At 45.9% G+C, this 25,478-nt stretch overlaps 1 protein-coding gene across 2 annotated transcripts in view; it reads left to right on the top strand.

The window, feature by feature from the left end:
* Nucleotides 1-213: 213 nt before the first annotated feature.
* Nucleotides 214-25,478, top strand: part of PIGG (phosphatidylinositol glycan anchor biosynthesis class G (EMM blood group)) — a 45,249-nt gene continuing 19,984 nt past the window's right edge. Inside the window, exons 1-6 of one of the 2 annotated variants that reach the window (XM_080797732.1) lie at nt 214-490; nt 1,344-1,549; nt 7,362-7,571; nt 12,948-13,136; nt 14,021-14,162; nt 22,758-22,970. In XM_080797732.1, coding sequence (XP_080653858.1) covers nt 337-490; nt 1,344-1,549; nt 7,362-7,571; nt 12,948-13,136; nt 14,021-14,162; nt 22,758-22,970 — 1,114 coding nt within the window. In that variant the 5' untranslated portion in view covers nt 214-336. Of the gene's footprint in view, nt 491-1,343; nt 1,550-6,609; nt 6,743-7,361; nt 7,572-12,947; nt 13,137-14,020; nt 14,163-22,757; nt 22,971-25,478 lie in introns of those variants that run through there. The other variant, XM_080797733.1, reaches the window with a different exon arrangement.

Below are 25,478 nucleotides of genomic sequence, written 5' to 3' on the forward strand. Positions count from 1 at the left end.
CAGGTATGGCACACAACAGCCGCCCACCTCCCGAACCACACCCGATGGGGCCTACTGGAACGCGAGGGAGGGGCCTTGCGGGCGGGAGGGAGTTCGCCCGTGCATGCGCCGGAAGTATTGGCAAGGGGTTCGGAGACTGTGGGGACTGCCGGCACCGGCAAGCGCTTTCCCTTTGCGTATTTCCGGCGCGACGGCGGACGTGATGACACACTGAGCCGGCACCAGTTATGCGGGCTAGTTCACGCTTGTTCAGCGGCAGCTCCCGGAAGCCGCCCGTCGGGGCGAGGCTCGTACTGGGGTCAGGGACCCGGGATCCGCGCTCAGCGGTTAGGCACGATGCGGCTGGGCTCCGGGACCTTTGCCGCCTGCTGCGTGGTGATCCAGGTGCTCGGGGTCGCGCTTTTCCTTCGGGGATTCTTCCCGGCTCCGGTTCGTTCCTCCTCCAGGACGGAGCACCAAGCAGAGCCCCCAGCGCCCGAGCCCTCAGCTGGTACGGACCCCTCCCCGGCCGTCTCCGCTCCCCGGGCCCCACTTTATCCAAAGGAGCCTCCTATGAGCATCGCCTTTCGCACTTCTCGGGACTTCCGAGTGCTCTCCTCGTTGGGCCCCCACGCCCAGGAGTCCTCTCTCTACCGTCCCAGCCCCTTTCTGTACCCCACAGCGTGTGGCAGCCACCACTACCAGCCACGCTGCAGTCTCCTCCCTGGTCGCCGCAGAGAAAGCTCTGCACACCTGCGCTAACTCGTCTCCTGATGTCGCTCGTCCGGTCACACCCCCGCCACTTGCCCGAACAGTCCGTTGTGTCACTCCCTTTCCCAGGCACCCTTTCTGCTCAATAAGACACAGCATATAAGATTCCTGCTGACGCCAAGCACTGCGTTTTCTTCTGTGACATTCTTTCAGTGAATGTCCCCCTTTTCCTGCCAGTGGCCCTCACTTACCCAGTAGTACACAATAGGTAAAGGCTCTCCCATTTTTGACTAGGTCCCCACAATACCAGCCACTGACCGTATAGACACAGTTTGTAGACGCTTGCCCATCCCCTACCTGCTGCACTGTGTTTTGAATCAAGCTCCGTAAATGTCAAATATCCAGGGATCTCACGAAGGAACTCCCCTTCCCCACTACTCACCATGCATAGGGCAATTCATGGTTAATACTGGGGCTCCTTCAGCTTCCTCATCATCCACGCACTGTCCAGTAACCGGTCTTTTCTTTGGCTTGGGTTAGGTAGATATGACAGCATATGTGCTAGAGAAGTGGGCCAGAAGCAGATTATAAGGTGCTTGGGGGCTAAATACAATTTAAAACTTAATTTCCTTTTTCCTTTCAAACATTTTTAGGAGACCGTTCCAACTGGACCAAGCTCCCACCACCTCTATTCAGAAAAGTTGTTATTATGCTGATAGATGGCTTGAGAGATGATTTTGTGTTTGGGTCAAAGGGTGTGAAATTTATGCCCTACACAACTTATCTTGTGGAGAAAGGAGCATCTCATAGTTTTGTGGCTGAAGCCAAGCTGCCTACAGTTACTATGCCTCGAATCAAGGTAAACAGTTTGACTTAATGTGTTGTAAGTCATGATTTGGTTCTTTGGGAGGTTTGGAGGGGCTCTCTGTACTCTTTTACCTGGAGTCCCAATTTTAACTTGGTGGAAATTAGTTGAGTGCTGTCCACCTGGCTGGGGCAATAAAATGCTGACAAAGCCTCACAAGATAGGGTAGAACTGAGACCCATGATTTGTGTCTCTTGTCAAGTAGCCCCAAGTTCGCACTTCATGGAAGGCATAAAGTATTTAGAGCCAGATCAGTCAGGTTAGCCTAATCCTGAAGATAGTGTCCTCCTTGCTAATCTGGCCTCTTCTTTAATCATCAGTGGGTCACTTACATTCCAGCCTTTTGGATTAATCTAATTCAGTCTCTTGACTTTATAGATCAGAAACAAACTCAGATAAGTTAGATGGCTTGTTCACAACTGTGGTATAAATAATGACCAAACCTGCATGATCTGGCCTCAATAGTTATCATTGTTTTTACTATATAACTCACCTTTGAGGTGCTCATCCTAGTGAGTGTGGCTTTAAAGTGCTTTACCCATGAACTATGAGTTGAAAAAAAAAAAAAAGAAGAAGAAGAAGAAGAAAGAGTAAAGCTGTATTGATTGGCTCAAGAACTATTTATTACGCAACTACTATGTGTCAGTACTGTAAAGGGTTTGCAATTAGGGCAACATAGTATCTGCCTTCATGGAGCTTTTAGTCACCTGTGAGAGACATAGCCATTAAGCAAATGAGCAGACAAACTGATTTGTAGTTTAAAGTGTGATTAATGCATGATGATGAGAAAGAGCAGGATGTGATGCTCATTACTGGGGGGAGGTTGGGAGGCCTCAGTGTAGATCGAGGGTCAGGAAAGACTGCCTGAAGAAATGGCAAGTTTAAACTGAAAGGGTGAGTAAAGGGGAGGAGGCAGAAAGAGACAGAGGAGCTTAAAAGTTTGTGACTATGTGGCTGGTACGGTAAGATAGTCTCTGGTTGTAGCCTTCCATCTATGGCTGATCATGTGACACCTTGTTATTTGGTGAGAAGGAGCCACTACTTGATTCGGTATTTGGTAGGTATTCAGTAATTGTTTACTGGATGAATGAAACAGTCTGGGATTGAAAGGGTTAATACCGCATCTCTTCTTGACTTATTTTCTTGAGTTTCCCACTCTCTGCAACTTTGGGATGTAGTGTGTCCTTCATTCAGCAATATTTACTGAACATCTTTTGTATATCACACAATTTTAGATAAGAGAGATTCAATGAAGAACAAATGTCCTATCCTCGTGGAGCTTAATTTTTAATTGAGGGGAGAAAAGATATGTAATTATATAAATAAATAATCGGGATAGTTTCAGAAAGTGATAAGTGCTGTGGAAGGAATCAGGGAGGAGAATATGACATTGATGAGAAACGGAGAGAGTGGGGCACCTTTAGTCAAGAAGCTCGGGGATGGCCTCTCGAGAATGCTCATTCTGCTGAGGCCAGTCTTGTTAAAGCTGGAAGAAAGGCATCCAGGCTCCTCACCATCAGGAGCACTGATTTCTTCATCTGTTCTGTTGAAGGTGTAGAAGGAACCCATTCCTTCCGCCTGGTAAGGAGTCTGAGTAGGTTTATAAGAAAGCATGTAAGTGGGTGTGCAGGCTTCAGACTGTGTCCAGACTGCATGTCGGCTACTGTGGTTCTTGGGGCCTCCCATTTCCAGCCTGTTTTTGTCATTTCATGGAACCAGTCTTGTGCTTCATTTTATTTGTTTTCAGGCCTTTGCAGGTTCTTGCTTCTCATTTCCCAGCAATGGAGAGCTAGAACAGGAAATACATACTGGAGTTAGGGTTCACAGCTCTAGAATTTGGTAGGATTGGGTAGTAATGGCTAAGGAGTGTGTCCCCTACCCTCCCTCCTATTAGGGAAGGGATAGATTAATCTTGAGGTATTGATGCAGTTGTCACGAAAAGCTGATCTTAACGATTCAAGACTAAGCACTTTCCTAGCACTTTCTCGTGTTAACTAATTTGTGAATCCTTTTCCTTTCTTCAGCGAATTTATAGTCACCATAAGGAGCAGGTACTGACCAATTGACTGCTGTGAGCACAAAGCACAGATGTTATGTCATGTGCTGTCACAACAGCCCCATGACCTAGGCTCCATGAGGCAGGCACTGCCATCTTCTCCATTTTCCAGATGAGGAAACAGGCTTGAAGTGGTAAAACCACACAGCTGGCATCAGAAACCAACCCTAGCCTACGTGTGTCTAGTTCCAGAGCCTCTCGGTCGCTGCTGAATAGGGTGACCAGGCCACATCCTCTTCCAGTAGTCTCTGCAGAGCTCTCCTTCATTCTCAGAAGGGAAGAAACCACTGTTCCCAAGGTCACAACAACTGCAGGACGACCTCCAAGGTGATGGCAGATTTGGGCTCTCACTTAGACTTCCTAGGGCTCCCAACTGCCTGCATGCTTCCTGGGGTGAAGGATACCAAGTAGTCCCTGCCCTCCTCAAAAATGTCAGTGGGAACACAGCCTAGTATGAGAAGGAGGCAAATACCTTATAAAATCCCCTGGGAGAAGGATGGACAGATTAGACCACATGGAAACCAAAAACCTTTATGTGTGGAAGACACAAAAACCAAGTCAACTGACAAATGATAAACTGGAAAAATTATTGACAGTTGACATCACAAACAAGATGTTAAGCCCATGATGTGTAAAGAGAATCTGATCAAGGACAAAAATCCAATGGCAAAGGATATAAAGAAATCCACAAAGGAAGACATTGAAATGGCAAGTAAACAAATGAAAGGATTCTGTACTAGTAATCAGGGCAAGGCGAACTAAAGCAATTTGTAAGCCCAGTTTTTGTCTATCACACTGTAAAAATGTAAAGATTGATGATGACCTCTTCTTCATATGAAACAAGGTAGACAGTACTGTCAACACTGAGCCAGCCCCTGCACTCTTGCCACCCTGGTCCAGTCTGCTGTGGTCTCCAGCCAGGACTGTAAAAGTCTCTGAGCACCTCCTAGTGCCCAAGCCCCTCCAAACAAAGCAGGTTGTGGTGCTCTTCTTCAAACCCTGCACTCGTTTATATCTGCCTACTAACCCAGGCTTCAAGTCTGCATGATCCTGTCCCCGTTTACCTCATTCTCATCTGAGCTGCTTTCCCTCTTCCTGTGTCATTCATCCACATAGATCACACATACCCCAAGCATGCCGCCGTCTCTCAGCCTTGGAGCTTTCACAGTTTGCTGTGTCCCCCCTGGAAAACCCCACTGTACCTCCCTTCCCCTCCCCTAGACAACAACATGTCAGCCTTCAGGTCTCAGCTCAAATGGCACTTGCATTGCAAGCTTGTTAAAATGCATGTCCATTAAAATGGTCTTGGTCCAAATACTGAGTACTTTGTAGCTGAGTTTAAAAAAAAAAAAAATGAAGTAGCTATGTGTTTTCTGGGGAGAGAAGTTAGGAATATGTTATTAATTGAAAAATAAAAGCAAGTTGCAGAATTGTTTATATAGTTTATTACCATTGTATATTTGTGATTGTACACATATAGGAAAATATATGAAAGAGTACTTACCCAAAGTAACTGGTTACCTGTAAGTAGTAAAATTCTGGGGTGAAAGAGAGGCTCACGTTTTTAAAAAATAATTTCATTGAGGTAGAATTTTCATACAGTGCAGTGCAGACGTTCTTATGTGTATAGTCCAGTGAGATTTAACAAATGTGGTCTATCCGTTCAACCCTCACCTCAACTCTGGATCCTGATCCCCCACCCCAGGAGTGGTGGTTCTTGCTATCATTTTGCTGGTTTGTCAGTGAGTTACTTGCCTAAACTCGTTCTGTAGAGTCTGTCTCCCCTGGAGTGCATAGTAACTGGTATCTGCTTGTTTTTGTTTTAAATTCTTTTTTTTTTATTTTAAGCTGGTCTTCCAAAAGGTCACCCCTGGATGAACATAGTTAGTGGTTAGCCAATGACTGGTCACAGGTTGTGCTTAAACAAGTAGGCCTTCCGCCCTTCCCAGGGGTCTGTGTGTGGTTCGTACTCACTGTTCAGGCACCTAATAAGCCTGCCCTGTCACTTTCTCTATAGGATCTCCCGTCCCGCTGGAAGGAGTGGATTATTAGGCATTATCTTCTCTCTCTTGAGTGCACAATCAGCCCCGTGTGTGCACACAGCTCAGTGGGCACTTACAGAAATCTGCTATACTTGTCTCATTCCCTAAACCCCATTTTTTTTTATTTTAATTTTTTTTGAAGTAGACTCCATGCCCAGCGTGGAACCCAGTGTGGGGCTTGAACTTATGACCCTGAGATTAAGACCTGAGCTAAGATCAAGAGTCAGATGCTTAACTGACTGAGCCACCCAGGCACCCCAACCTAGATCCCGTTTTTTTAAAGATTTTATTTTTTTTATTAGAGAGAGAGCACGTGCGTGCACACACAAGCTGGAAGAGAGGCAGAGGGAGAGAGAGAAGCTCTCTCCTGATGATGTGGGGCTCAATCCCAGGACTCCAAGATCATGACCTGAGCTGAAGGCAGAGGCTTAACCCACTGAGCCACCCAGGTTCCCCCCAGACCCTATTTCTGAATGTTGGGCTTGTCTGTTACCACAAACAGCACTGATGCCTTAGGCAGCTGTGATGTTGGCCTTCCCTGTTTTCAACACATCCCTAGCGTGGGACTTCTCTGTGCAGCTCCAGGTCAGATGGACCCATCCAGGTCCCCATGGCCATGACATGATGGGGGTAGGGGAAGGGGAGCAGCCTATGTTAAAACACCACAGGTTACTCACAGCTCTTATTGAGATCCCGTAGTTTGTCTTAGATAAGAACTTCTCAATTTGTTATAAATCCTTGGTAAGTTTTCTAAGCCTTAAAATGGTTGTTTTGGGCAGTTCTGTCCCATTTTGTCATTACTCTTAGGGGAGAGTATTTGCTGAGTTCCTCTGGCATTCCAGAAATCAGGTTAATTCATATTTGGTTTGTTTGGTTGGTTGGTTTTTTGCTGTTAAAGACCTGGCAAAATTAGGCCTATTGTCATTATCCAGATTTCTGTTTATTTTCATTGCACAGGTAGGTCCCTAAATGCCAGTGTCATGGGTTGTTGGATAACTCCAGATCACAGGAGACACGTGACCCATTACTATGGCCTCTGAGACTGTGCTGAAGTGAGGGAGATTGTTGACATAATTCTGCATCAGAGAGGTACGGGGATATGTCACACCCACCCTTTCCTCCCAGAAATGATGGTGGTGTGTGTGTGTGTGTGTGTGTGTGTGTGTGTGTGTGTCTGTGTTTGGAGCAGGGGTGTCCCACCAGCATCCCTGGCCAATTACTATGAGAATTTCTGAGAGTTCTTGCATAGAGACTGTGGTAGAGGCTGCTTGTACACATGGCATGGTCATTAGAATGGCTAGGTTGTAAGATGAGTACACAGAGTTTGCTTATCAAACAGGGCAAATTTGAAGCTTAGGTGGGGACCTGATAGGCAGTTGAGTATACAGCTTTGTTTTCAGTGTATACCATGCTTTGCCATTTTCTTCAGTTGCTCTAACCTGCAGCTTTTCTGTCTACCACGATGGTCCAGCTGCCCCAGCCTCCTCCTTCATCCTCTCATTGGCTGAAAGACAGTCAAGTCTTTGAGAGCAGGTTTGCTAGTTTTGCCAAAATCTGTGTGCAGCTTTCCCCTCTGACCCAGCTTCCAGTATTGGGGATGTCCTAGTTTGAAGCTCTCCTCTTTCATCCATAACGTGATCTGCGGCGCTCCTTCCCATGCTGTGCTTTGGATTCCATAGTCTAACTTCGTGAACGTTTTCTTCTGCAGGCATTGATGACAGGGAGCCTCCCCGGCTTCATCGATGTTGTCAGGAACCTCAATTCCCCTGCACTGTTGGAAGACAATGTGATCACACAGGCAAAAGCAGCTGGGAAAAGAATTATTTTTTATGGAGATGAAACATGGGTGAAACTATTCCCAAAGCATTTTGTGGAGTATGATGGAACAACCTCATTTTTCGTGTCAGATTATACAGAGGTCAGTTTTTAAAATAAGGACCCTTTATCACACTGGAGTCTGATACCCTGTCGGGGAGAGGTAATACTGTTTGTACGTGGCCTTTGTTGGTGTGCTGGGAGAGGTGTGGAGAGATTATAGACACCATTCATCCACGTGATCAGGTTCAACCCAGGGACATAAACCCTGATGGAGATGTGAACAAAGCTCTCTTAGAACAGCTGAACACCTGTTGATAGGGTATAGACGACTAGGAAGGGCTTCCCAGCAAGGAGCCATTTAAGTTCTTTTGAGAAGTAGAGTGGCAGCTTCCCAAGTGGACAGAATTGGGGTGGCAGCATCAGTACAAGGCAAGGCGGAGGACTCCATGGCCTCCCTGGGATCCTTGAGGCTACTGGTTCTCCTGTTAATGCAGCTGTGTCCCCAGTGGGGAGGTGGGAAGACAGATGGTGAGCTGGGTGGAGCCTGGTCCTGAGGAGCACTGTCCTGTGCTGGACAGGCTCCAACAAGGAAAAAGGGAGTGATTAGACCTGTAGTTAGAAAGCTGACCCTGAAGCAAAGGGAAGCCACACAGAGCAAAGGCAAACCCATACCAGCTCAGTTTACTGGGACTGATAGAGCTTTTGTACTCTTACTTACATTAATACTCTTTCCTAAAGTTGACTTCTGTACATGCAGCAGTTGCTTTCATAAGTGAGTTTCCCTGTCCTCTGTCTCATCACTCAGAGACCCTTCCCTTTGTAGAGACTTTTAAGTGGGCGGGAGGTGGACTAGCTGAATGGTCTAGGCTGATCAGGCTCATGGCTCTGTTAGGGGATGCTCAGCCGCTAGTTGCTCAGAGCTGTGTCTGTTTCTTCCCAGAACAGCCTTCGCACAGAACACACTTAGATGCCCTCACCTTCACCGCCCCCCACCCCCGTCCCGGTCACCTGCGTCACCTGGTCATCTACTTAGTATTAGTTAATTCTCAGTAGGGATCCCACAGAATGTTTTTTATTTTTTTAAAGATTTTTTATTTATTTATTCAAAAGACGGAGATCACAAGTAGGCAAAGAGGCAGGCAGAGAGAGGGAGAAGCAGGCTCCCTGCTGAACAGAGAGCCCAATGCAGGGCTCGATCCCAGGACCCTGAGATCATGACCTGAGCTGAAGGCAGAGGCTTAACCTGAGCCACCCAGGCGCCCCCCACAGAATGTTTTTGTCAGAACAACACTTCTCATTTAAATTACCTATATAGTATGTTCTATCTATACCTTAGAAACGTGAGGACAGTATTAGTGAAAACTTAATCTAATGCTAATATTTGTTTAACTTTCTTATGACAGATTTTTCTGTTTGTGTTTGGGGTTTTTTTGGTGTTTTCAGACTCTGAGTCCTCATACCTAAAACAAATGCCTAGATTTTTCTTTTTTTAAAAGACTTTGTTTATTTGACAGAGAGAGACAGCAAGAGAGGGAACACAAGAAGGGGGTTGTGTGAGTGGGAGAAGCAGGCTTCCCACTGAGCAGGGAGCCCAATGCAGGCTCCATCACAGAGTCCTAGGATCAGGACCCAAGCCAAAAGAAGACACTTAACCAACTGGGCCACCCAGGCACCCCAAACGCCTAGATTTTTTTTTTCATTTTTATTAACATGTAGTGTATTATTTGCCCCAGAGGTACAGATCTGTGAATCATTAGGCTTACACATTTCATGGCACTCACCATAGCACATACCCTCCCCAGTGTCCATAACCAGCCACCCTATCCCTACCCCCCCACCTCCCAGCAACCCTGTTTGTTTCATAAGATTAAGAGTCTCTTATGGTTTATCTTCCTCCCATCCCATCTTGTTTATTTTATTCCTCCCTACCCCCCACGACCCCCTGCCCTGCCTCTCATAGATGGCTTTGATGATATCAAGGTACCCTACACTGTGAAGAGTTTTGATCAAGAAAGGATGCTGTACTTTGTCAAATGCTTTTTCAGCATCTATTGAGAGTATCATATGGTTCTTTTTCTTTCTTTTATTAATATATTATATCACATTGATTGATTTGCAGATGTTGAACCAAACTTGCAGCCCAGGAATAAATCCCACTTAGTTGTGGTGAATAATCCTTTTAATGTACTATTGAATCCTATTGGCTAGTATTTTGGTGAGAATTTTTGCATCCACGTTCATCAAGGATATTGGTCTATAATTCTCCTTTTTGATGGGGTCTTGTCTTGTTTTGGGATCAAGGTAATGCTGGCCTCATAAAATGAGTTTGGAAGTTTTCCTTCCATTTCTATTTTTTGGAACAGTTTCTGGAGAATAGGTATTAATTCTTCTTTAAATGTTCAGTAGAATTCCCCCAGGAAGCTGTCTGGCCCTGGGCTCTTGTTTGTTGGGAGATTTTTGATGCCTGCTTCAATCTCTTTACTGGTTAAGGGTCTGTTCAGGTTTTCTCTTTCTTCCTGGTTCAGTTTTGGTAGTTTATATGTTTCTCTATTGTCAAATTTGCTGGTGTATAGCTGCTCAAAGTATGTTTTGTAGTTGTTTGAATTTCTTTGGTATTGGTTGTGATCTCTCCTCTTTCATGATTTTATTAATCTGGGTCCTTTCTCTTTTCTTTTTAATAAGTCTGTCCAGGGGTTTATCAACCTTATTAATTATTTCAAAGAACCAGCTCCTAGTTTTGTTGATCTGTTCACTGTTCTTTTGGTTTCTATTTTATTGATTTCTGCTCTGATCTTTATTATTTCTTTTCTACTGCTGGGTTTAGGCTTTTTTTGCTGTTCTGTCTCCAGCTCCTTTAGGTGTAGGGTTAGTTTGTGTACTTGAGACCCTTCTTGTTTCTTGGAAAAAGCTTGTATCACTATATACTTTCCTCTCAGGACCGCCTTTGTGTCCCAAAGATTTTGAACAGTTGGGTTCAAACAGTTGGTTTCCATGAATTGTTTAAGTTCTTCATTGATTTCCGGGTTGACCCATTGTTTAGTAGGATGCTCTTTAGCCTCCATATATTCAAGTTATTTCCAACTTTCCTCTTCTGATTGAGTTCTAGTTTCAGAGCATTGTGGTCTGAAAATATGCAGGGAATGATCCCAGTCTTTTGGTACTGGTAGAGACCTGATTTGTGACCCAGGATATGATCTATTCTGGAGAATATTCCATGTGCACTAGAGAAGAATGTGTATTCTGTTGTTTTTGGGATGGAATGTTCTAAATTTATCTGTGATGTCCATCTGGTCCGGTGTGTCATTTAAAGCCTTTATTTCAGTAAGGGGGGGGGGTGTTAAAGTTCCCTACCATTATTGTATTATTGTTGATGTGTTTCTTTGATTTTGTTATTAATTGGTTTATATAATTTGCTGCTCCCATGTTAGGAGCATAGATATTTAAAATTGTTAGATCTTCAGGTTGGACAGACCCTTCAAGTATGATATAGTGTCCTTCCTCATCTCTTATTATAGTCTTTGGCTTAAAGTCTAATTTATCTGATATAAGGATTGCCACCCCAGCTTTCTTTTGATGTCCATTAGCATGGTAAATTGTTTTCCACCCCCTCACTTTAAATCTGGATGTGTCTTTGGGTCTAAAATGAGTTTCTTGTAGACAGCATATTGATGGGTCTTGTTGTTTTTATCCATTCTGATACCCTGTGTCTTTTAATTGGGGCACTTAGCCCATTTACATTCAGGGTAACTATTGAAAGATATGAATTTAGTGCCATTGTATTGCCTGTAAGGTGACTGTTATCATATATCGTGTCTGTTCCTTTCTGGTCTGTTACTTTTAGGCTCTCTCTTTGCTTAGAGGACCCCTTTCAATATTTCCTGTAGGGTTGGTTTGGTGTTTGCAAATTCTTTTCATTTTTGTTAGTCCTGGCAGTTTTTAATCTCTCCTCCTATTTTCAATGACAGTGTAGCTGGATGTAATATTCTTGGCTGCATTATTTTTCTTGTTTAGCACCCTGAATATACCATGCCCGTCCTTTCTGGCCTGCCAGATCTCTGTGGATAAGTCTGCTGCCAATCTAATATTTCTACCATTGTATGTTACAGACCTCTTGTCCTGAGCTGCTTTCAGGATTTTCACTTTGTCACTAAGACTTATAAGTTTTACTATTAGATGATGGAGTGTGGACCTATTTTTATTGAATTGAGGGGGGTTCTCTATGCCTCCTGGATTTTGATGCTTGTTCCCTTTGCCAAATTAGGGAAATTCTCTACTATAGTTTGCTCCAATATACCTTCTGCCCCTCTCTCTCTCTCCTTCTTCTGGGATCCCAATTATTCTCATATTGTTTCATCTTATGGTGTCTCTTATATCTAGGATTCTCCCCTTGTGGTCCAGTAGTTGTTTGGTCTTGGTAGATGTTCTTGGCTAATCTTCTAGGGGAGGGGTGTGCCATAGTGATTCACAAATGTCTTTGCCCGAGGCAGAATTACACCACCCTTGTCAGGGGCCAGACTAAGTGATCTGCTCCAGTTTGTGCTCGGGAGCTTTTGTTCCCTGAACGCTTTCTGTAGAACTTTGGAGGACGGGAATGAAGATGGCAGCTACCCAATCTATAGGAGCCAAGAACTTGGGTCCCCACTCCTCAGCGCACCCTCAGAGAGAAGTAGTCAATCCCTCCCGTCTCCCTGGTCTCTGGCCATGCTCCGAGCTCAGCCAGCCTGTGACTGCTGGTGTTTCTATCTCTGGCGCACGGCCCCATTTGGAGTCTCCAAACCCAGCAGATCCTGCCACTTGCTTCCATGCCATTCCTCCCGGAGGAGGAAGGGGGGCTCTTTCTGGATCTGCCACTTATGGGGTCCCTGCTTGAAGAGCAGTCACCCGACTGTGTCTTGGATCAGGGTTTACGGTAACCCCGAGCTGAGAGCCCCCTCCTCGGCTGTCTCTGCAGGTGGCATCACTGCTCCGATACCTGGGAGCACTGCCACACTCAGACACTGCTGGTCTTTCTGTGACTCTGTGGATCCTGAGACTACACTGTCTCCACGAGGACTCCACCCCCGCTTAGCCTCTGGAGCAACGTCCCTCAGTGGACCCGACTTCTAAAAGTCAAATTTGTGCTCCACCGCTCTTTTGCTTGCCAGGAACTGGCCCCTCCCCCCGTGGTCACTCTTCCCATCACTTCAGATTTACTTCTCCGCAAGTCCTACCTTGCGGAAAGCAGTCGATTTTCTGTTCCTAGAATTGCTGCTCTTCTTCTCCTCTATCTCCTGTTGAGTTTGTAGGTGTTCAGAATGGTTTGATAACTGTAGCTGAACTCCTGGGACCTGATGATATTTCAGTCTCCTACTCCTCCGCCATCTTGCTCCTCCCTCCAAAATGCCTAGATTTTAAAAGAACTGTATCCTTTTCCTTGGAGAGTGTAGATCAAGGGAAATAAAGGAAGCTATTCATACGTACCTTTCCCCCTTTACAGGTGGATGATAATGTTACAAGGCATTTGGATAAAGTATTAAAAAGAAGAGATTGGGATGTGTTAATCCTCCACTACCTTGGGCTGGACCACATCGGCCATGTCTCTGGGCCCAGTAGCCCTCTGATCGGGCACAAACTCCGGGAGATGGACAGCGTCCTAATGAAGATCCACACCTCACTGCTGTCCGAGGTGAGGCTTACTGTGGTGCGCCGGGCTGCATGAGTGTCAACTGTGCCAGCGACTCCTAAGGGATACCAAGTTCCTGAAGTGGACTCAAGACCTATGTAAATGCCATGCCCACCATCATACAGTTTGCCTGTAAGCACAGAGCATGGGCTCAGCCTCCCAGCAGCTCTGACTATGTCTACCATTGACCCATTCATTCCCCTCCTAGTTCCTGAATGCCTGTCTGGGCATCTGTAGAGCTTATACTGTAGCCAGGAAGGACAAGTGAGGATAATCAACGAGTACATAAGTATTCTAGGAAAATGTGGGGCAGGAGGAGGGACTAGCACCTGAGAGAATAGTTGCGATTTGAGGCAGAATTGTGAGAGCAGCTGTCCTTCAGGATGGGAGTAAGAGACGGGAGCAGAGCCTTGAAGGGAGGGAGGAGGCAAATGTGCCATCTATGAAAGTGCATTCCAGGTGAAGAAAGTAGCAAAAGCAAGGAAGAGCCTGCCCTGCACCTCAAGGAGCAGCAGAGGCCCTTGGCTGGAGCCCCAGGCTGAGGGGCAATCCCATGTGACACATAACATGAGCATGATAAGGCATGCGCCTAGGCTCTCACGGTCAGCAGAAACCAGGCCTAAATCCTCTACCCTGAGAGGTCCTAAATAGAACCCTGCTGTGCTCCATGACCTCCATATGATTCTGTTTGTTATATTTATGATATTACTTGTTTTTGACCCTTTGATCTAGCTGTAAGCTCATAGGTTAAAAAAAAAAAAGTCTAACTCATTTATAAAGAGTTACTATTTTAAAGTAAAGGTAAAATCTGAAGTTGTTTCCTTAATAAGATCATGTGTTCTCCTCAATCTGAATGCAATTGAAATATTTTTTTCTTTGCCTTATAGGAGAGAGAGACTCTTGTACCCAATTTGCTAGTTCTTTGTGGTGATCATGGCATGTCAGAAGCAGGAGGTCACGGGGCCTCTTCCATGGAGGAGCTTAACACAGCCCTGATCTTAATAAGTTCTGCATTTGAAAGAAAACCTGGTGAGGATTTAGGAATGTTTACTATTTTAAAACTGTATTCTGTGTATCTGTCTGGAAACTGTGTAAGTTTGAAATATCCCAAGCAATGTGAAGATGAAAATGGGGCAAGGGGCAGCCAATATTTGGAGTTTACATTTCTTGCCCCAATTTTTAAAATATAAATGTCCTTTTTAGGAATTTTGTTTTATGAATGTCACGGCCTGGGTATCTGAAACTTTAATGAAAATTGCCAGTAGTTTTGGGACATCTGAACACATGTGAACTGAAAGAAAAAAACATTAATAATTTAAAAAATTTTTAAGATTGTATTTTTCTATTTGAGAGAGAGAACATGAGCAGGGAAGGGGACAGAGGGAGAGGCACAAGCTGGCTCTCTGCTAAGCAAGGAACCCAGTGTGAGGCTTGATCCCAGGTCCCTGGGATCACAACCTGAGCCAAAGGCACACACCCAAACGACTGAGCCACCCAGATGCCCCAATAATCAAAATTTTTACAATCTTTTTTTTTTAAGATTTTTTGATTTATTTGACAGAGAGAGAGATCACAACCAGGTAGAGAGGCAGGCAGAAAGAGAGGGGGAAGCAGGCCCTGCTGAGCAGAGAGCCCAATGCGGGGCTCGATCCTAGGAGCCTGGGATCATGACCTGAGCCGAAGGCAGAGGCTTAACCCACTGAGCCACCTGGGTGCCCCCAAAATTTTTATAATCTTTTGAAACTCTGAGGAGTCAGGATCAGTCAGAGCAGGACTAACTAAGGGCCTGTATGTCAGCATTAAGACAGCCCAGCTGTCCACCCCAAACACACATGGGCTGGCTTTCCTCATGGCCACGTGCCCTATCTCTCCTTCACCCTGTACTTCCTCTGCTGCCTCAACTTTACAACACGCCTGCCCTCACTCACCAGTTATTTCTGAGTTGGACACTCTCTGGCCCCCTCTTACGTGATCCTTCAGTACCATTTGGCATTTCTGACCCCTCGTTCTGGTAGCTCCCATTTGTCTGGTTTTCTTTGCTCCTCACTTTGCTATCTAGTCTTTGTTAGCTTAGCTCCTGGCCCTGGCACTCTTTCTGACTGCCTCCTGGTTTCACTCTATATTCAATCCTAAGATGCTCTTGTCTGTGCCCATAGTTTTAAGTCCCATGAATACGCTTGTCGGATTTATCCCGCTGGCTGTCTCCTCTTTTCCATTCTCCAGACTGTCTACTCAGCTGCCCCTCTCTGACACCTCCACTTGGGTCTCCCAGAGGTAGAGCAACTGTGACAGCCTCACGTCTAATCTGCCTTCTCATATTCCCCTCCCAACAAATGGCACCTTCATGTGATTCTTCCAGGTAGAAATGTGGGCGTCCCCCCTTCACCATCCTTCTCCCTCGCTCCTCACATTCCAGACCATCCCTGATCTCCGGTACATAAAACCTTTCAGTAGCTGAACTTTGGATCAAGTAACAATCCTACGTGAGGCTTTTTTCCTACCTTGCAGCTTCATCCTGAACCATATTCACCATTACTCACTGTGTCCTGGCCTCGCACAGTCCTCCAGGTAACAAGCTCTTCCCCAGGTGCCCAGCTCTGTCATCATCAGCCCCTCAGCCTGCTTGTCCACTCATCCCTGGTTTCAGCTGACATCTCTCGCTCATCCATGAAACCAAATTGCCCTCCCTGTGCTTTGTCATTCACAGCAGTCTGTGCGCGGTGCCCTCTTTCTTCACTTAGATTGTAATTTCAGACTTGCCCGTGTGATGCATGTAACAGCCGCCTGCTCTCTGCACTTCAGCCTGTGGTCAGGCAGGGCCAAATCTGTTTTGTTCATTGGTACATGCCTACCTTGGGCCTAAACACCTGATACATGATGGGTGCCAAAAAGGATTGTCGAATGAATGAGTCTCCCACTTGAGCGAGGATTGTTTGGGGAAGAATTTCCATTGATTTCTTTCAATCTTTTTGCAACACTTCCTCCTCTCAGACATCTAATCTCCTAAGATATAAGTCCTCAGCTCTTGGGACCTGAGCCTTCCTAGTCTAGGTGTCTTAATGAAGCCTATCTTCCAGTGAGCACACACACTACCCACCAGAACACCTGCCTTCCACACCTGGCTTTCCCCTACTGTGTACCCAAAGCAGGGTTCCATGTGGCTCCCCTATGTGAGCGAGAGCCCCATGCCAGAAATGCCCTTTCCACTCAGCCATCCAGCAGAGGTGGGCCAGGCACTGTGCTGGACACTGTGGGCAGCCTCCACCCTCAGGGAGCTTATAGTTTGCAGAGCAAAAGAGAGAACTAAGCCAGTGACTTTTATTACAGGGATGTTAGGGTCATTGTTGAACTCAAGTGCTGATGTTTCATCTCTAAGGAAGGTTGTCCTCCTTGGGAGGCCTGACTGCATCTTCACTGCCAGGAACAGCCAGGGGGGCTAATTGTGCAGGACACCTGACAGGGTGGTTCAGGCCACTGACCTCAGTGCCAACAGTGGGTTCCAAGCTTTTCGTCTTTTATTGACTCCTGTAAAGAGTGGTTGTGTTCAGTTGTCTCATTATGCTTATTTTTTGAGCCAGGACTGCCTTGCAGGTAGCCTGCTCAGAGTCGGTATTAATTTCAGGACAGTGTACCCCCAATTACCGCCTTACCCTCAGCTGCCAGCAACCGTAGATCTTTTTTCCATCTCTGTAGATTTGCCTCTTTTGGACATTTCCCGTGAATGGGCCCTGTAGTACGTGGCCTTGTGGGACGGCTGCTTTCACTTGGTGGAATGCTTTCAAGGGTCACCCAGGTTGTAGTGGCGTGAGGACTTCTTTCTTTCTTTGGCTGAATTATGTTCCAATGACAGATAGACCACGTCATGTATCCATTCATTAGTTGATAGATATATGGGTCGTTTCCACTTTTCAGCTGTTATGGATAATGTTGCTATGAACATTTGGGAAGTTTTTTGTGTGGACAGATGTTTTCTTTCTTTCTTTCTTTCTTTTTTAATATTTATCATTTATTTATTTGAGAGAGAGAGAGCGAGACAGTGTGTGCAAGCAAGGGGAGGGGCACAGAGAGTGGGAGACAAGCAGACTCCACAGTGAGCGGGGAGCCCAAAGCAGGGCTTGATCCCCGAACGCTGAAATCATGACCTGAGCTGAAATCAAGAGTTGGACACTTAACTGGCAGACCCATGCAGGCGCCGTTGGACAGATGTTTTCCTGAGGTATTGTGCCTTTATTTTTAAAAGATAGTTTTGCTGGGTAGAAGACTCTGAGCTGACTGTTCCTCTCTCTTTCAGAACTTCGGTGCGCTGTCCCACTGCCTTGTGCCCTGCGTGGCTTCTGATGGGACTTCCTCTCAGTCTGCCTGGGTTTCTCTTGTCTTGTCTGTCAGCATTTTCATTATAATATGTCTTTGTGTTTTGTGTTTATCCGTCCGGGAGATCATTGAGCCTCTTGGATGTGTAGATTAATGGTTTTCGTCAAATTTGGGAAAGTTTCTGTTTTTCAGATTGTATACTTTTTATCAGTCTGCCTTTAAATTTGGTGATTCTTCTGCCAATTCAGTGCAACTATAGTGAGTTTTTCATTTTGGTTATTATATTTCTCATCTTCATGGTTTCCATTGATTCTTTTCTTTATAATTTCTGTCTCTTTGTTGATAAGCTCAACTTGATGACACATTGTGATCAGACCTTCCTTTACTTGTCTATGCATGGTTTCCTGGAGCTCTTTGAACGTGTTTGCCATGGCTCCTTGAAAGTCCATCTATTACCTCTAGTGTCTTAGGGTCCTTTACTGGAAGGTTCTGTTGCTTTTTCTTCTGTTTGAGTCATAGTTTCCTGTTTCTTTGCTTAATTCTTAGTAGTTTTCGGTGTGAACACTGACAATTTCAAATCATATGTTGCAGCAACTCTGGATGCTGACCCACCCCCAACCCACCTCACAGCTGTTGTCATTGTTTTTCCCTTGTTTGCCAAGCAGCATGGCTAGGCCACTTCAGTGCATTCTCTCTCCCGCAGTGTGGAGTCTGCTGTGGCTCCCATGCTGGTACAGCCACCCTGGGGTGCCAGCAGTCTCACTGACACCCTGTGCCCCTATCTCTGTGACGGCTGTGCCAGGCTATTGCCTCTATTGCTGCCACACCCAGCTTCAGGCTACACTCATTGCCAGCTGACTGCCTTATTTTTGACAACTTATAATAAATGTGCTGCATAATCTGATCCCATATTTGAGCCCCTTTGCAGGGTCATTTTTGAGGCCATTCTCTGAGGTGGTTCTGACCCTTCTCTCCTGGCCCTCTTTGTGAGAGCCCAGCTAGTTTGTGGTTTTAGCTTGTGGCTATCATGAAGCTACCAGCCTCCACTCAGCTGCCCACCTCCAAAATCTCCATTGTTTTCAAGAGCATTCCTAGGCTTGAATTCACTACCTTCTGTTTCAGACAAAGTCAGTTCTTTTGTGGGGAGCTTTGCTCTGTTCTGTGGCCTGCCACAGGAAAAGCCTGTGGTCTTTTCCACTAGCCTCTTCTGGGGGCAGCCTCCACCATGGAAACAGACTGGGGCAGAAGAAAGAACCCAGACACTCAGCTGAGATTGAGCCTCTACACCACACAGCTGAGGAGGACGGGCGATGCTGGCAGCCTGTTCTCCCCAGAAGAGCTCAGAGCCCTCACAGGGACCCAGCGGGGAGGGAGCCCCGTGTTCTTTGCTGCACCCTCTCAGCACGGAGTCTGTCCCACAGAGCTACGGGGGGAGGGAGGAAGTCATGGTTCCTCAGGTGCCTCACACTGCTCTGTTCTTACCAAGCTTTAGGAGATTTTCTTGAACAAAGATTTCTTCATTTGCTGTATGCTCCGGATGGTTATATCGTGGTGGTGGTAGTGCTTTTTATAATTTTTACCAGTTGTCCTTGTTTTCCTGGCAAGCTGATCCACAGAGCTCCTCAAGCCACCCTTCCTGGTAGGTCTTTAAAGGCTTATTTTTATCCTACAGGTTCATGTCAATTTTTGTTGCTTATTCTAATAAAAATTAATCTTAAGATGTTTGTTATTCAGAAAAATAAGCAGTTTTGAATTGTGTACCATGTGATTTCAGGTGCCCCAGCCTGCTACTGTCCACCCCCGAGCTCTGGCCTCATGCGTCTGTTCCGCCTTCACACAGGGCAGAGCTAAGATATTTTACGGTCTTCCTCCTGCTTACAGGATGTGAGCTCCATGAAGGGAGGGACTTGGCCTTTTCTTTTATATTCTAGCCCTCAATCCCAGAATCGTGGCATGTATTGTCTGTGTCCTCAGTATTTGTTGATGGAAGGTGTGAAAGGTGGCTGAGCTGTACAGAGCACATTGCTGGGGCCAGTGGAGAGGAGACAGGTGGGAGAAGGTCTGGGTGCTGAATGGGGAGAATGGTTTTCTGAAATGCTTTTCCTTTCTCTACACAATAAAACCCACTGTGTAATGTGGCCTCCCTTGTAGTAGTATTACAGAATTACCATTCTCAAAATATTGCTGGTAAGAGCTAGTCACACTAATCAGTAGAGCAAAGTCAAGAGGCCAAAAATAGACCCTGCTACATTTGGGCATTTGGTGACAAAAGGTGGCATTTCCCATTAATAGAGAAAAGAAAAGGCATTCTGGAAGTGATGTCAGGACCTTCTGGGAAAAAATCACGCTGAGAATCTACGTTTTCTCTGAACCTGTGTAAATCCCAGATCAAAATATTTAAGTGTTTCTTAAAGACTCCTTATTATGTAAATTTTCAGATATACAAAAGTATTCAAAACAGTATAATAAACCCCCAAGTGCACCACCCAGTTTCAGTGTATGGGCCAGTTACAGCCAATTTTTTTTTTCTTTTTCTTTATTTTAAGATTTTTATTTATTTATTTGAAAGAGAGACAGAGTGTGAGAGCAAGAACGTGGTCAGGGTGAGGGGCAGAGGGAGAAGCAGACACCCCGCTAAGCAGGACTGGGCTCAGTCGCAGGATTCTGGGATCATGACCTGAGCCAAAGACAGCCGCTCAACCGACTGAGCCCCCAGGCGCCCATTATGCCCATTCTTTTTTTTTTTTTTTTTTAAGATTTTATTTATTTATTTGACAGCGATCACAAGTAGGCAGAGAGGCAGACAGAGAGGGGGAGGCAGGCTCCCTGCTGAGCAGAGCCCAATGTGGGGCTCGATCCCAGGACCCTGAGATCATGACCTAAGCCGAAGGCAGAGGCTTTAACCAACTGAGCCACCCAGATGCCCCCCGTTATGCCCATTCTTATGTTTTATGTCCTCTAGCTTTTTTTCCTCTCCTGTTTTATTTGGAAGCAAGTCTCTAGAAGTTATGTACTTCTCTTACTTTCTTTTCCTTATTTTCTGGATTCTGTTAACACATTTGAAATACGGTATTCATTCCTTTATTCATCAAGTGGTCAGTGTTCAAATTTCCAAAATCTGTCTCCTTCATTAGTTGTTTGAGTTAAGATCCAATAAGATCCATGCGTTTGGATTAGTTGATGTGTCTTCTTATGTCTCTTCCGTCTGTAGGGCCCCACTCCATCCTCTTCTATTTCACCACAATTTATTTGTTGAAGAAACATGGTTATTTGCCCTGGGGAGTCTTCCTCTGCACTGTCTGCTGACCTACCCTCTGTTGCTCTGTGAATCCTCTCTGATCAGGAGGCAGATTCAGATCCCATTGGTTTGGTTGGTTTTCCTAAGGCTGTTTCCAGCAGGATGCACACAGTGTCCGACTGTTTGCTGTTTGGTAAAGCCAATAGCCATTGATGACCAACTAGTAATTCGCTGGAGGTTGCAAATAGTGGTATCTTAATTACCTAATTCTGTTTTTCATTAACTAGCCAGAACAATTCTGTAAGGAGAATCTTCCCCAATTTACTTTTTGTTACCTAACTACCATTTTTTTTTTTTTTAAAGATTTTATTTATTTGACAGAGAGAGAGCGATCACAAGTAGGCAGAGAGGCAGGCAGAGAGAATGAGAGAGGGAAGCAGGCTCCTGCCGAGCAGAGAGCCCGATGTGGGACTCGATCCCAGGACCCCGAGATCATGACCCGAGCCGAAGGCAGCGGCTTAAACCACTGAGCCACCCAGGCGCCCCCTAACTACCATTTTTTAACATGAGATAGGAGTAAAGATGAATTATTCTTCCCACTTAGTTTCCAGTTCCAGATCAGTGAATTAGTTCACTGTGAGTTCGCTAGCATGCTTCAGCTATGACCAACTAGTGTTTTGTGTTGTTGGTGTTCAGTAGCATTGTGAATTCATGGATTTAAGCATAGTTTGTTTCAATTCACCATAAATATTACCCTTTTTAATATTCAGATTGTCCCATCTTTGGCCAGTAGGAGCCTCTGATTCAGATTAGCTCCTGAGTCCTCTAACCTGAAAGTCCCAAACACCTTAGTTTCTCTGAGGGCTCAGTTGCTGCCTGATCTGAAAAGTTGTTCCAGCCTCTCATGCACAGATCCTTGCCTAGACCTGGAATCAGCTGCTTTTCCCAGATTCCTTGGTCCCTTTCAGTGCAAAGGGATCTTTGAGGACCACCATCTCAGAACTAGCCGTGCTCGTGGATAGTTGTGTAGTTATCATTTCTGGACAAAGCAAGGAAATCTTTTTAAGATAAAATAGGTCTTGAGTTTGTATTGATACTTGCAATCCACATTCACTACTGTAAAATGAAATTCATGGATCTTACATCTGTTCTCTCTGCCCCCCAAGCTTAGAATCCTGGTTGTCACCAACCTTGGATATGAGTGTCACATAATGACCTACAATAGTTCCAGAATAACACCAGCACCACCACCTTTATCGGTGCCAAAAGCAGTTTAAGGTGGGCTTTCTGTTTTGGGTTTTGTTTTATTTCAAATCAACGCACTTAGTATAAGAAAATACTAGAAGAAAACAAATGATAATTCTGGAGTAGAAGGTTCTTTCTAAACATAACCCAGAAGCCGTCAGTGGAGGGTTGGTCAAGAAAAGGTTAATATACTTGACCAAATTAAAAAGAAAAATTCTGTACAACCAAAAAGTACCATAATCAATATATTGTCATGGCATGGTTTGCAGATGAGAACAGTCTGACAAAGTTGCGTTCTTGTCCAAGGCATGAGCTAGATGGTGGCAGAGCAGGAGTGTGAGCCCAGTGTCCTGCTGTGGCACCCATTCTCCTTGGGAGGGGCAGTAGGACGGCCAACCGTTGCTAGGACTTGAAGCCCTTCAGTTGCTTGGGCCATCAGTAGGCAGATGTCTTGTTTGTTGGAGTTGGTTATAGGACTCGGCCCAGCTGAATCCAGCCTCATTCTACTCTCTCCAGTTAGAGGTACCTTCTACTGCCCAGGAGCTGCTGAGATGCCTGTGTCCGGTTCTCAGCACTGTGTAGACCTCTCTGAACCCATGGGGTAGGGGCCGCCAGAGATCCCACCAGCACCCTGGCTCAGGGAAGGCCCCGTGCCCACACAGAATGAGTGTTTGGTAAATATGTTGACATAAACGCCAGTGAGGTGATTTCTGAATGAATATTCATGGAATTCTTTGAAGAGGTAGATAATTGGTTATAGCAGGTTGAGGGAAGGACCATCATTGTACACACTTGAGAGCCTGTTGCTTAAACCACTTTCCTTTCTCTAGGTGACATCAGACGTCCAAAGCATGTTCAACAGACTGACTTGGCTGCAACCCTAGCAATAGGGCTCGGTCTGCCGATCCCGGGGAACAGTGTTGGCAGCCTGCTGTTCCCCACCGTGGAAGGGAGACCCGTGAGAGAACAGCTGAGGTTTTTACATTTAAATGCAGTGCAGCTCAGCAAATTATTGCAAGAGAACGTGCCATCCTACACAAAAGGTAACTCCATTAATGACGATATTTCCACTGTACCTGGTGTTTTCCTGTTTGTTCGTGGTGTGCAGGTCTCAATCTTTGACTATGCTTCTGTTTTCTTACAAACATGGTGGTCACCGTTAGCAGCACCAACAGATACAGTTATTTACATCAAGCTCTTTCATAAATGTACTCATTTAACAAATATGGACTTTTTTAACTAAGTTCCTGTTTGGCTGAGGACCGTTAAAAGCGCCTGAAACACCAGGGCTCTGCCCTCATGGAGCTTACCTTACAGAGGTGGAGAAGGAGCAGCAGCTGTCGGATGGTGATGAGTACCTCAGAAAAAGGGTGTACTGGGGAAAGGATGGGGGACACAGGTGGGTGAGGGCTGTTGGGGCAGAGACCCGGCCTTTGAGATGCGGAGGGAGCATGTGGCAGATGCAGGATCCTACAGAGGGGATGTGTCTGCACCTTCAAAGGATGACCAGGGGACAGAGTGGCTGAAACAGGGTGAACTGGAGCAAGGCAGAAGGAGACGAGGTCAGAGGGATATGGAGGCCTTTTAGGCCTTGGAAGGGCTCTTAATTCCATCGTGAGCTAGGTGGGGAACTCGTGCAGCCTTCCGTACAGAGTCTGAGGTCTTCGAGCTGCAGTTTCAGAGGCTGTCTCAGGTGCCTATGTGGAGGGTTCTGCCTTGTGTTGTAGGAGAGTCTGAAGGCTGCTGCAGTGTCCCAGTGAGAGGTGAGATGAGGGCCCAGACAGTGGCAGCACTGTGTCCAGGACAGACAATGGCATTCCGGATATATTTTGAAGCTGGTGCAGGCAGGACTTGCTGATGGTGAACCAGAGGCATAAGGAGCAAGCTGGCGTGTTCAGCAGAGCAGTGGAAGAATGGGATGACCATTACTGAAGTGGGAAGTGGGGTGCTTGCAGGGTAAGGGGACTGGTGTTGAGGAAGCCAAGTAAAGAAAGAATCTTAGGAAGGGAGGAGTGAGCAGCCAAGTTGAATCCTGCTCAAGATAAGATAAAATGAGGAACTGAGACTTGACCATTCACCTGGCAGGTGAGGTTACCAGCGACTTCGTCAGGAGCGTGGCACACAGAGTGCTGGGAGAAGGCGGAGCTGGAGTCAGGGCAGGGAAGGAGGTGGGGCGTGGAGATGGCTGTATTGTGAGGTGAACAGAGACCAACACAGGATATGTTGTTTATATTTTTAAGCCAGGAGAAACTAAGGCGTAGGAATGATCCAGAACAAGAGAGCGTATCTCCCCCAAGACCATCTTTTCAAACAATTTATCTGACCATCAAGTTGCATCAATGACAACATGTTTGGTGCAGGGACTGGGGCTGGTTTGGGAATCTGGAGATGGTCAACTCCTAGTTTGAGGCGCATTTAACGTGGTGTTGGCAGCTTTTCCTACTTGAGAAAGGGAGTACTAGTTAGTAGAGTGAATGCGTGTGAGTTTGCACTGAGTTGTAAGCTGGCCTTGACTTGCCTGTGGAAGACCAGCAAGGACTAGTGAGGCGCCGGGTGTCCTGAATGGTGGGAGAGCTTAGGGGGGTGGTCCCAGTGAGCAACTGTGTGAAAAGTGAGGCTGGCTCAGGTGCATATTTCAGTCCAGAGGAGAGTCAATATTTGTTTTCAAAAGTAACTTGTGAGTTTAGTAGCTTTTGAAAATTTGCTGTTGGTAATATGTGTCCTTTTTCCTGTACTAACATCTAATAAAACACCAAACAAAAGGGACACCTGGGGGGCTCAGTCGGGTAAGCAGCTGCCTTTGGCTTGGGTCATGATGTCAGGACCCTGGAATCGAGTCCTGGGTTAGGCTCCCTCCTTGGTGTGGAGCCTGCTTCTCCCTCTCCTTCTGCCCCTCCCACTGCTTGTGCTTTCTGTCTCCTCTCTCTCTCTGTCAGGTAAATAAAATCTTTTAAAAAGAAAAGAAAAAACCAGCAAACAAAACCACAGTGAGGGTTGTTTGCTTATTTCAGGAGGAGCAAGTAGGGAGAATTAAGCACTGCAGTGGGTGTGGCTAGAAAGAAGCCCATGAGTTGAACATAGGCCAGTCCCTGGCATGAGAAAGCCTTCAAGGGGCCTTACGCTCCTAGGATGCCCCTTATCTATACCATCAATGATCCTGTTTCCTGAGACAAAACTAAGTACATGTCTGACACTATAATCGATTTCAAGGCCTCCCCTAATATCCAGTCCAATCTGATACAACTCTCCCATCACTCCACTGACTTTCATTCCAGTAGGACCAACTTTTCTCACCTCAGGATCTTTGCATGTGCTACTCACATGCAAAGACTGGATGCTCTTCCCAGTTGTCACCTGGTGCCATCTTCCACATCAGCTTCAGTGTCATACCTTCTTATCCCCCACCCTCCACCCCAGATTTCAGTCCATTTCTTCAGTGTTACCAAAAGTCTCCCACATTCCCCTACTTTCCTCCATAGCATTTTTCACAATTTGTATTACATGCACATGTGAGAACCCAGCTAGATCACAGGCCCAAGCAGGCAGGAACT

The sequence above is a fragment of the Martes martes genome (genome assembly GCF_963455335.1).
Source record: "Martes martes genome assembly, chromosome: 2".
NCBI classification, from domain to species: Eukaryota; Metazoa; Chordata; class Mammalia; order Carnivora; family Mustelidae; genus Martes; species Martes martes.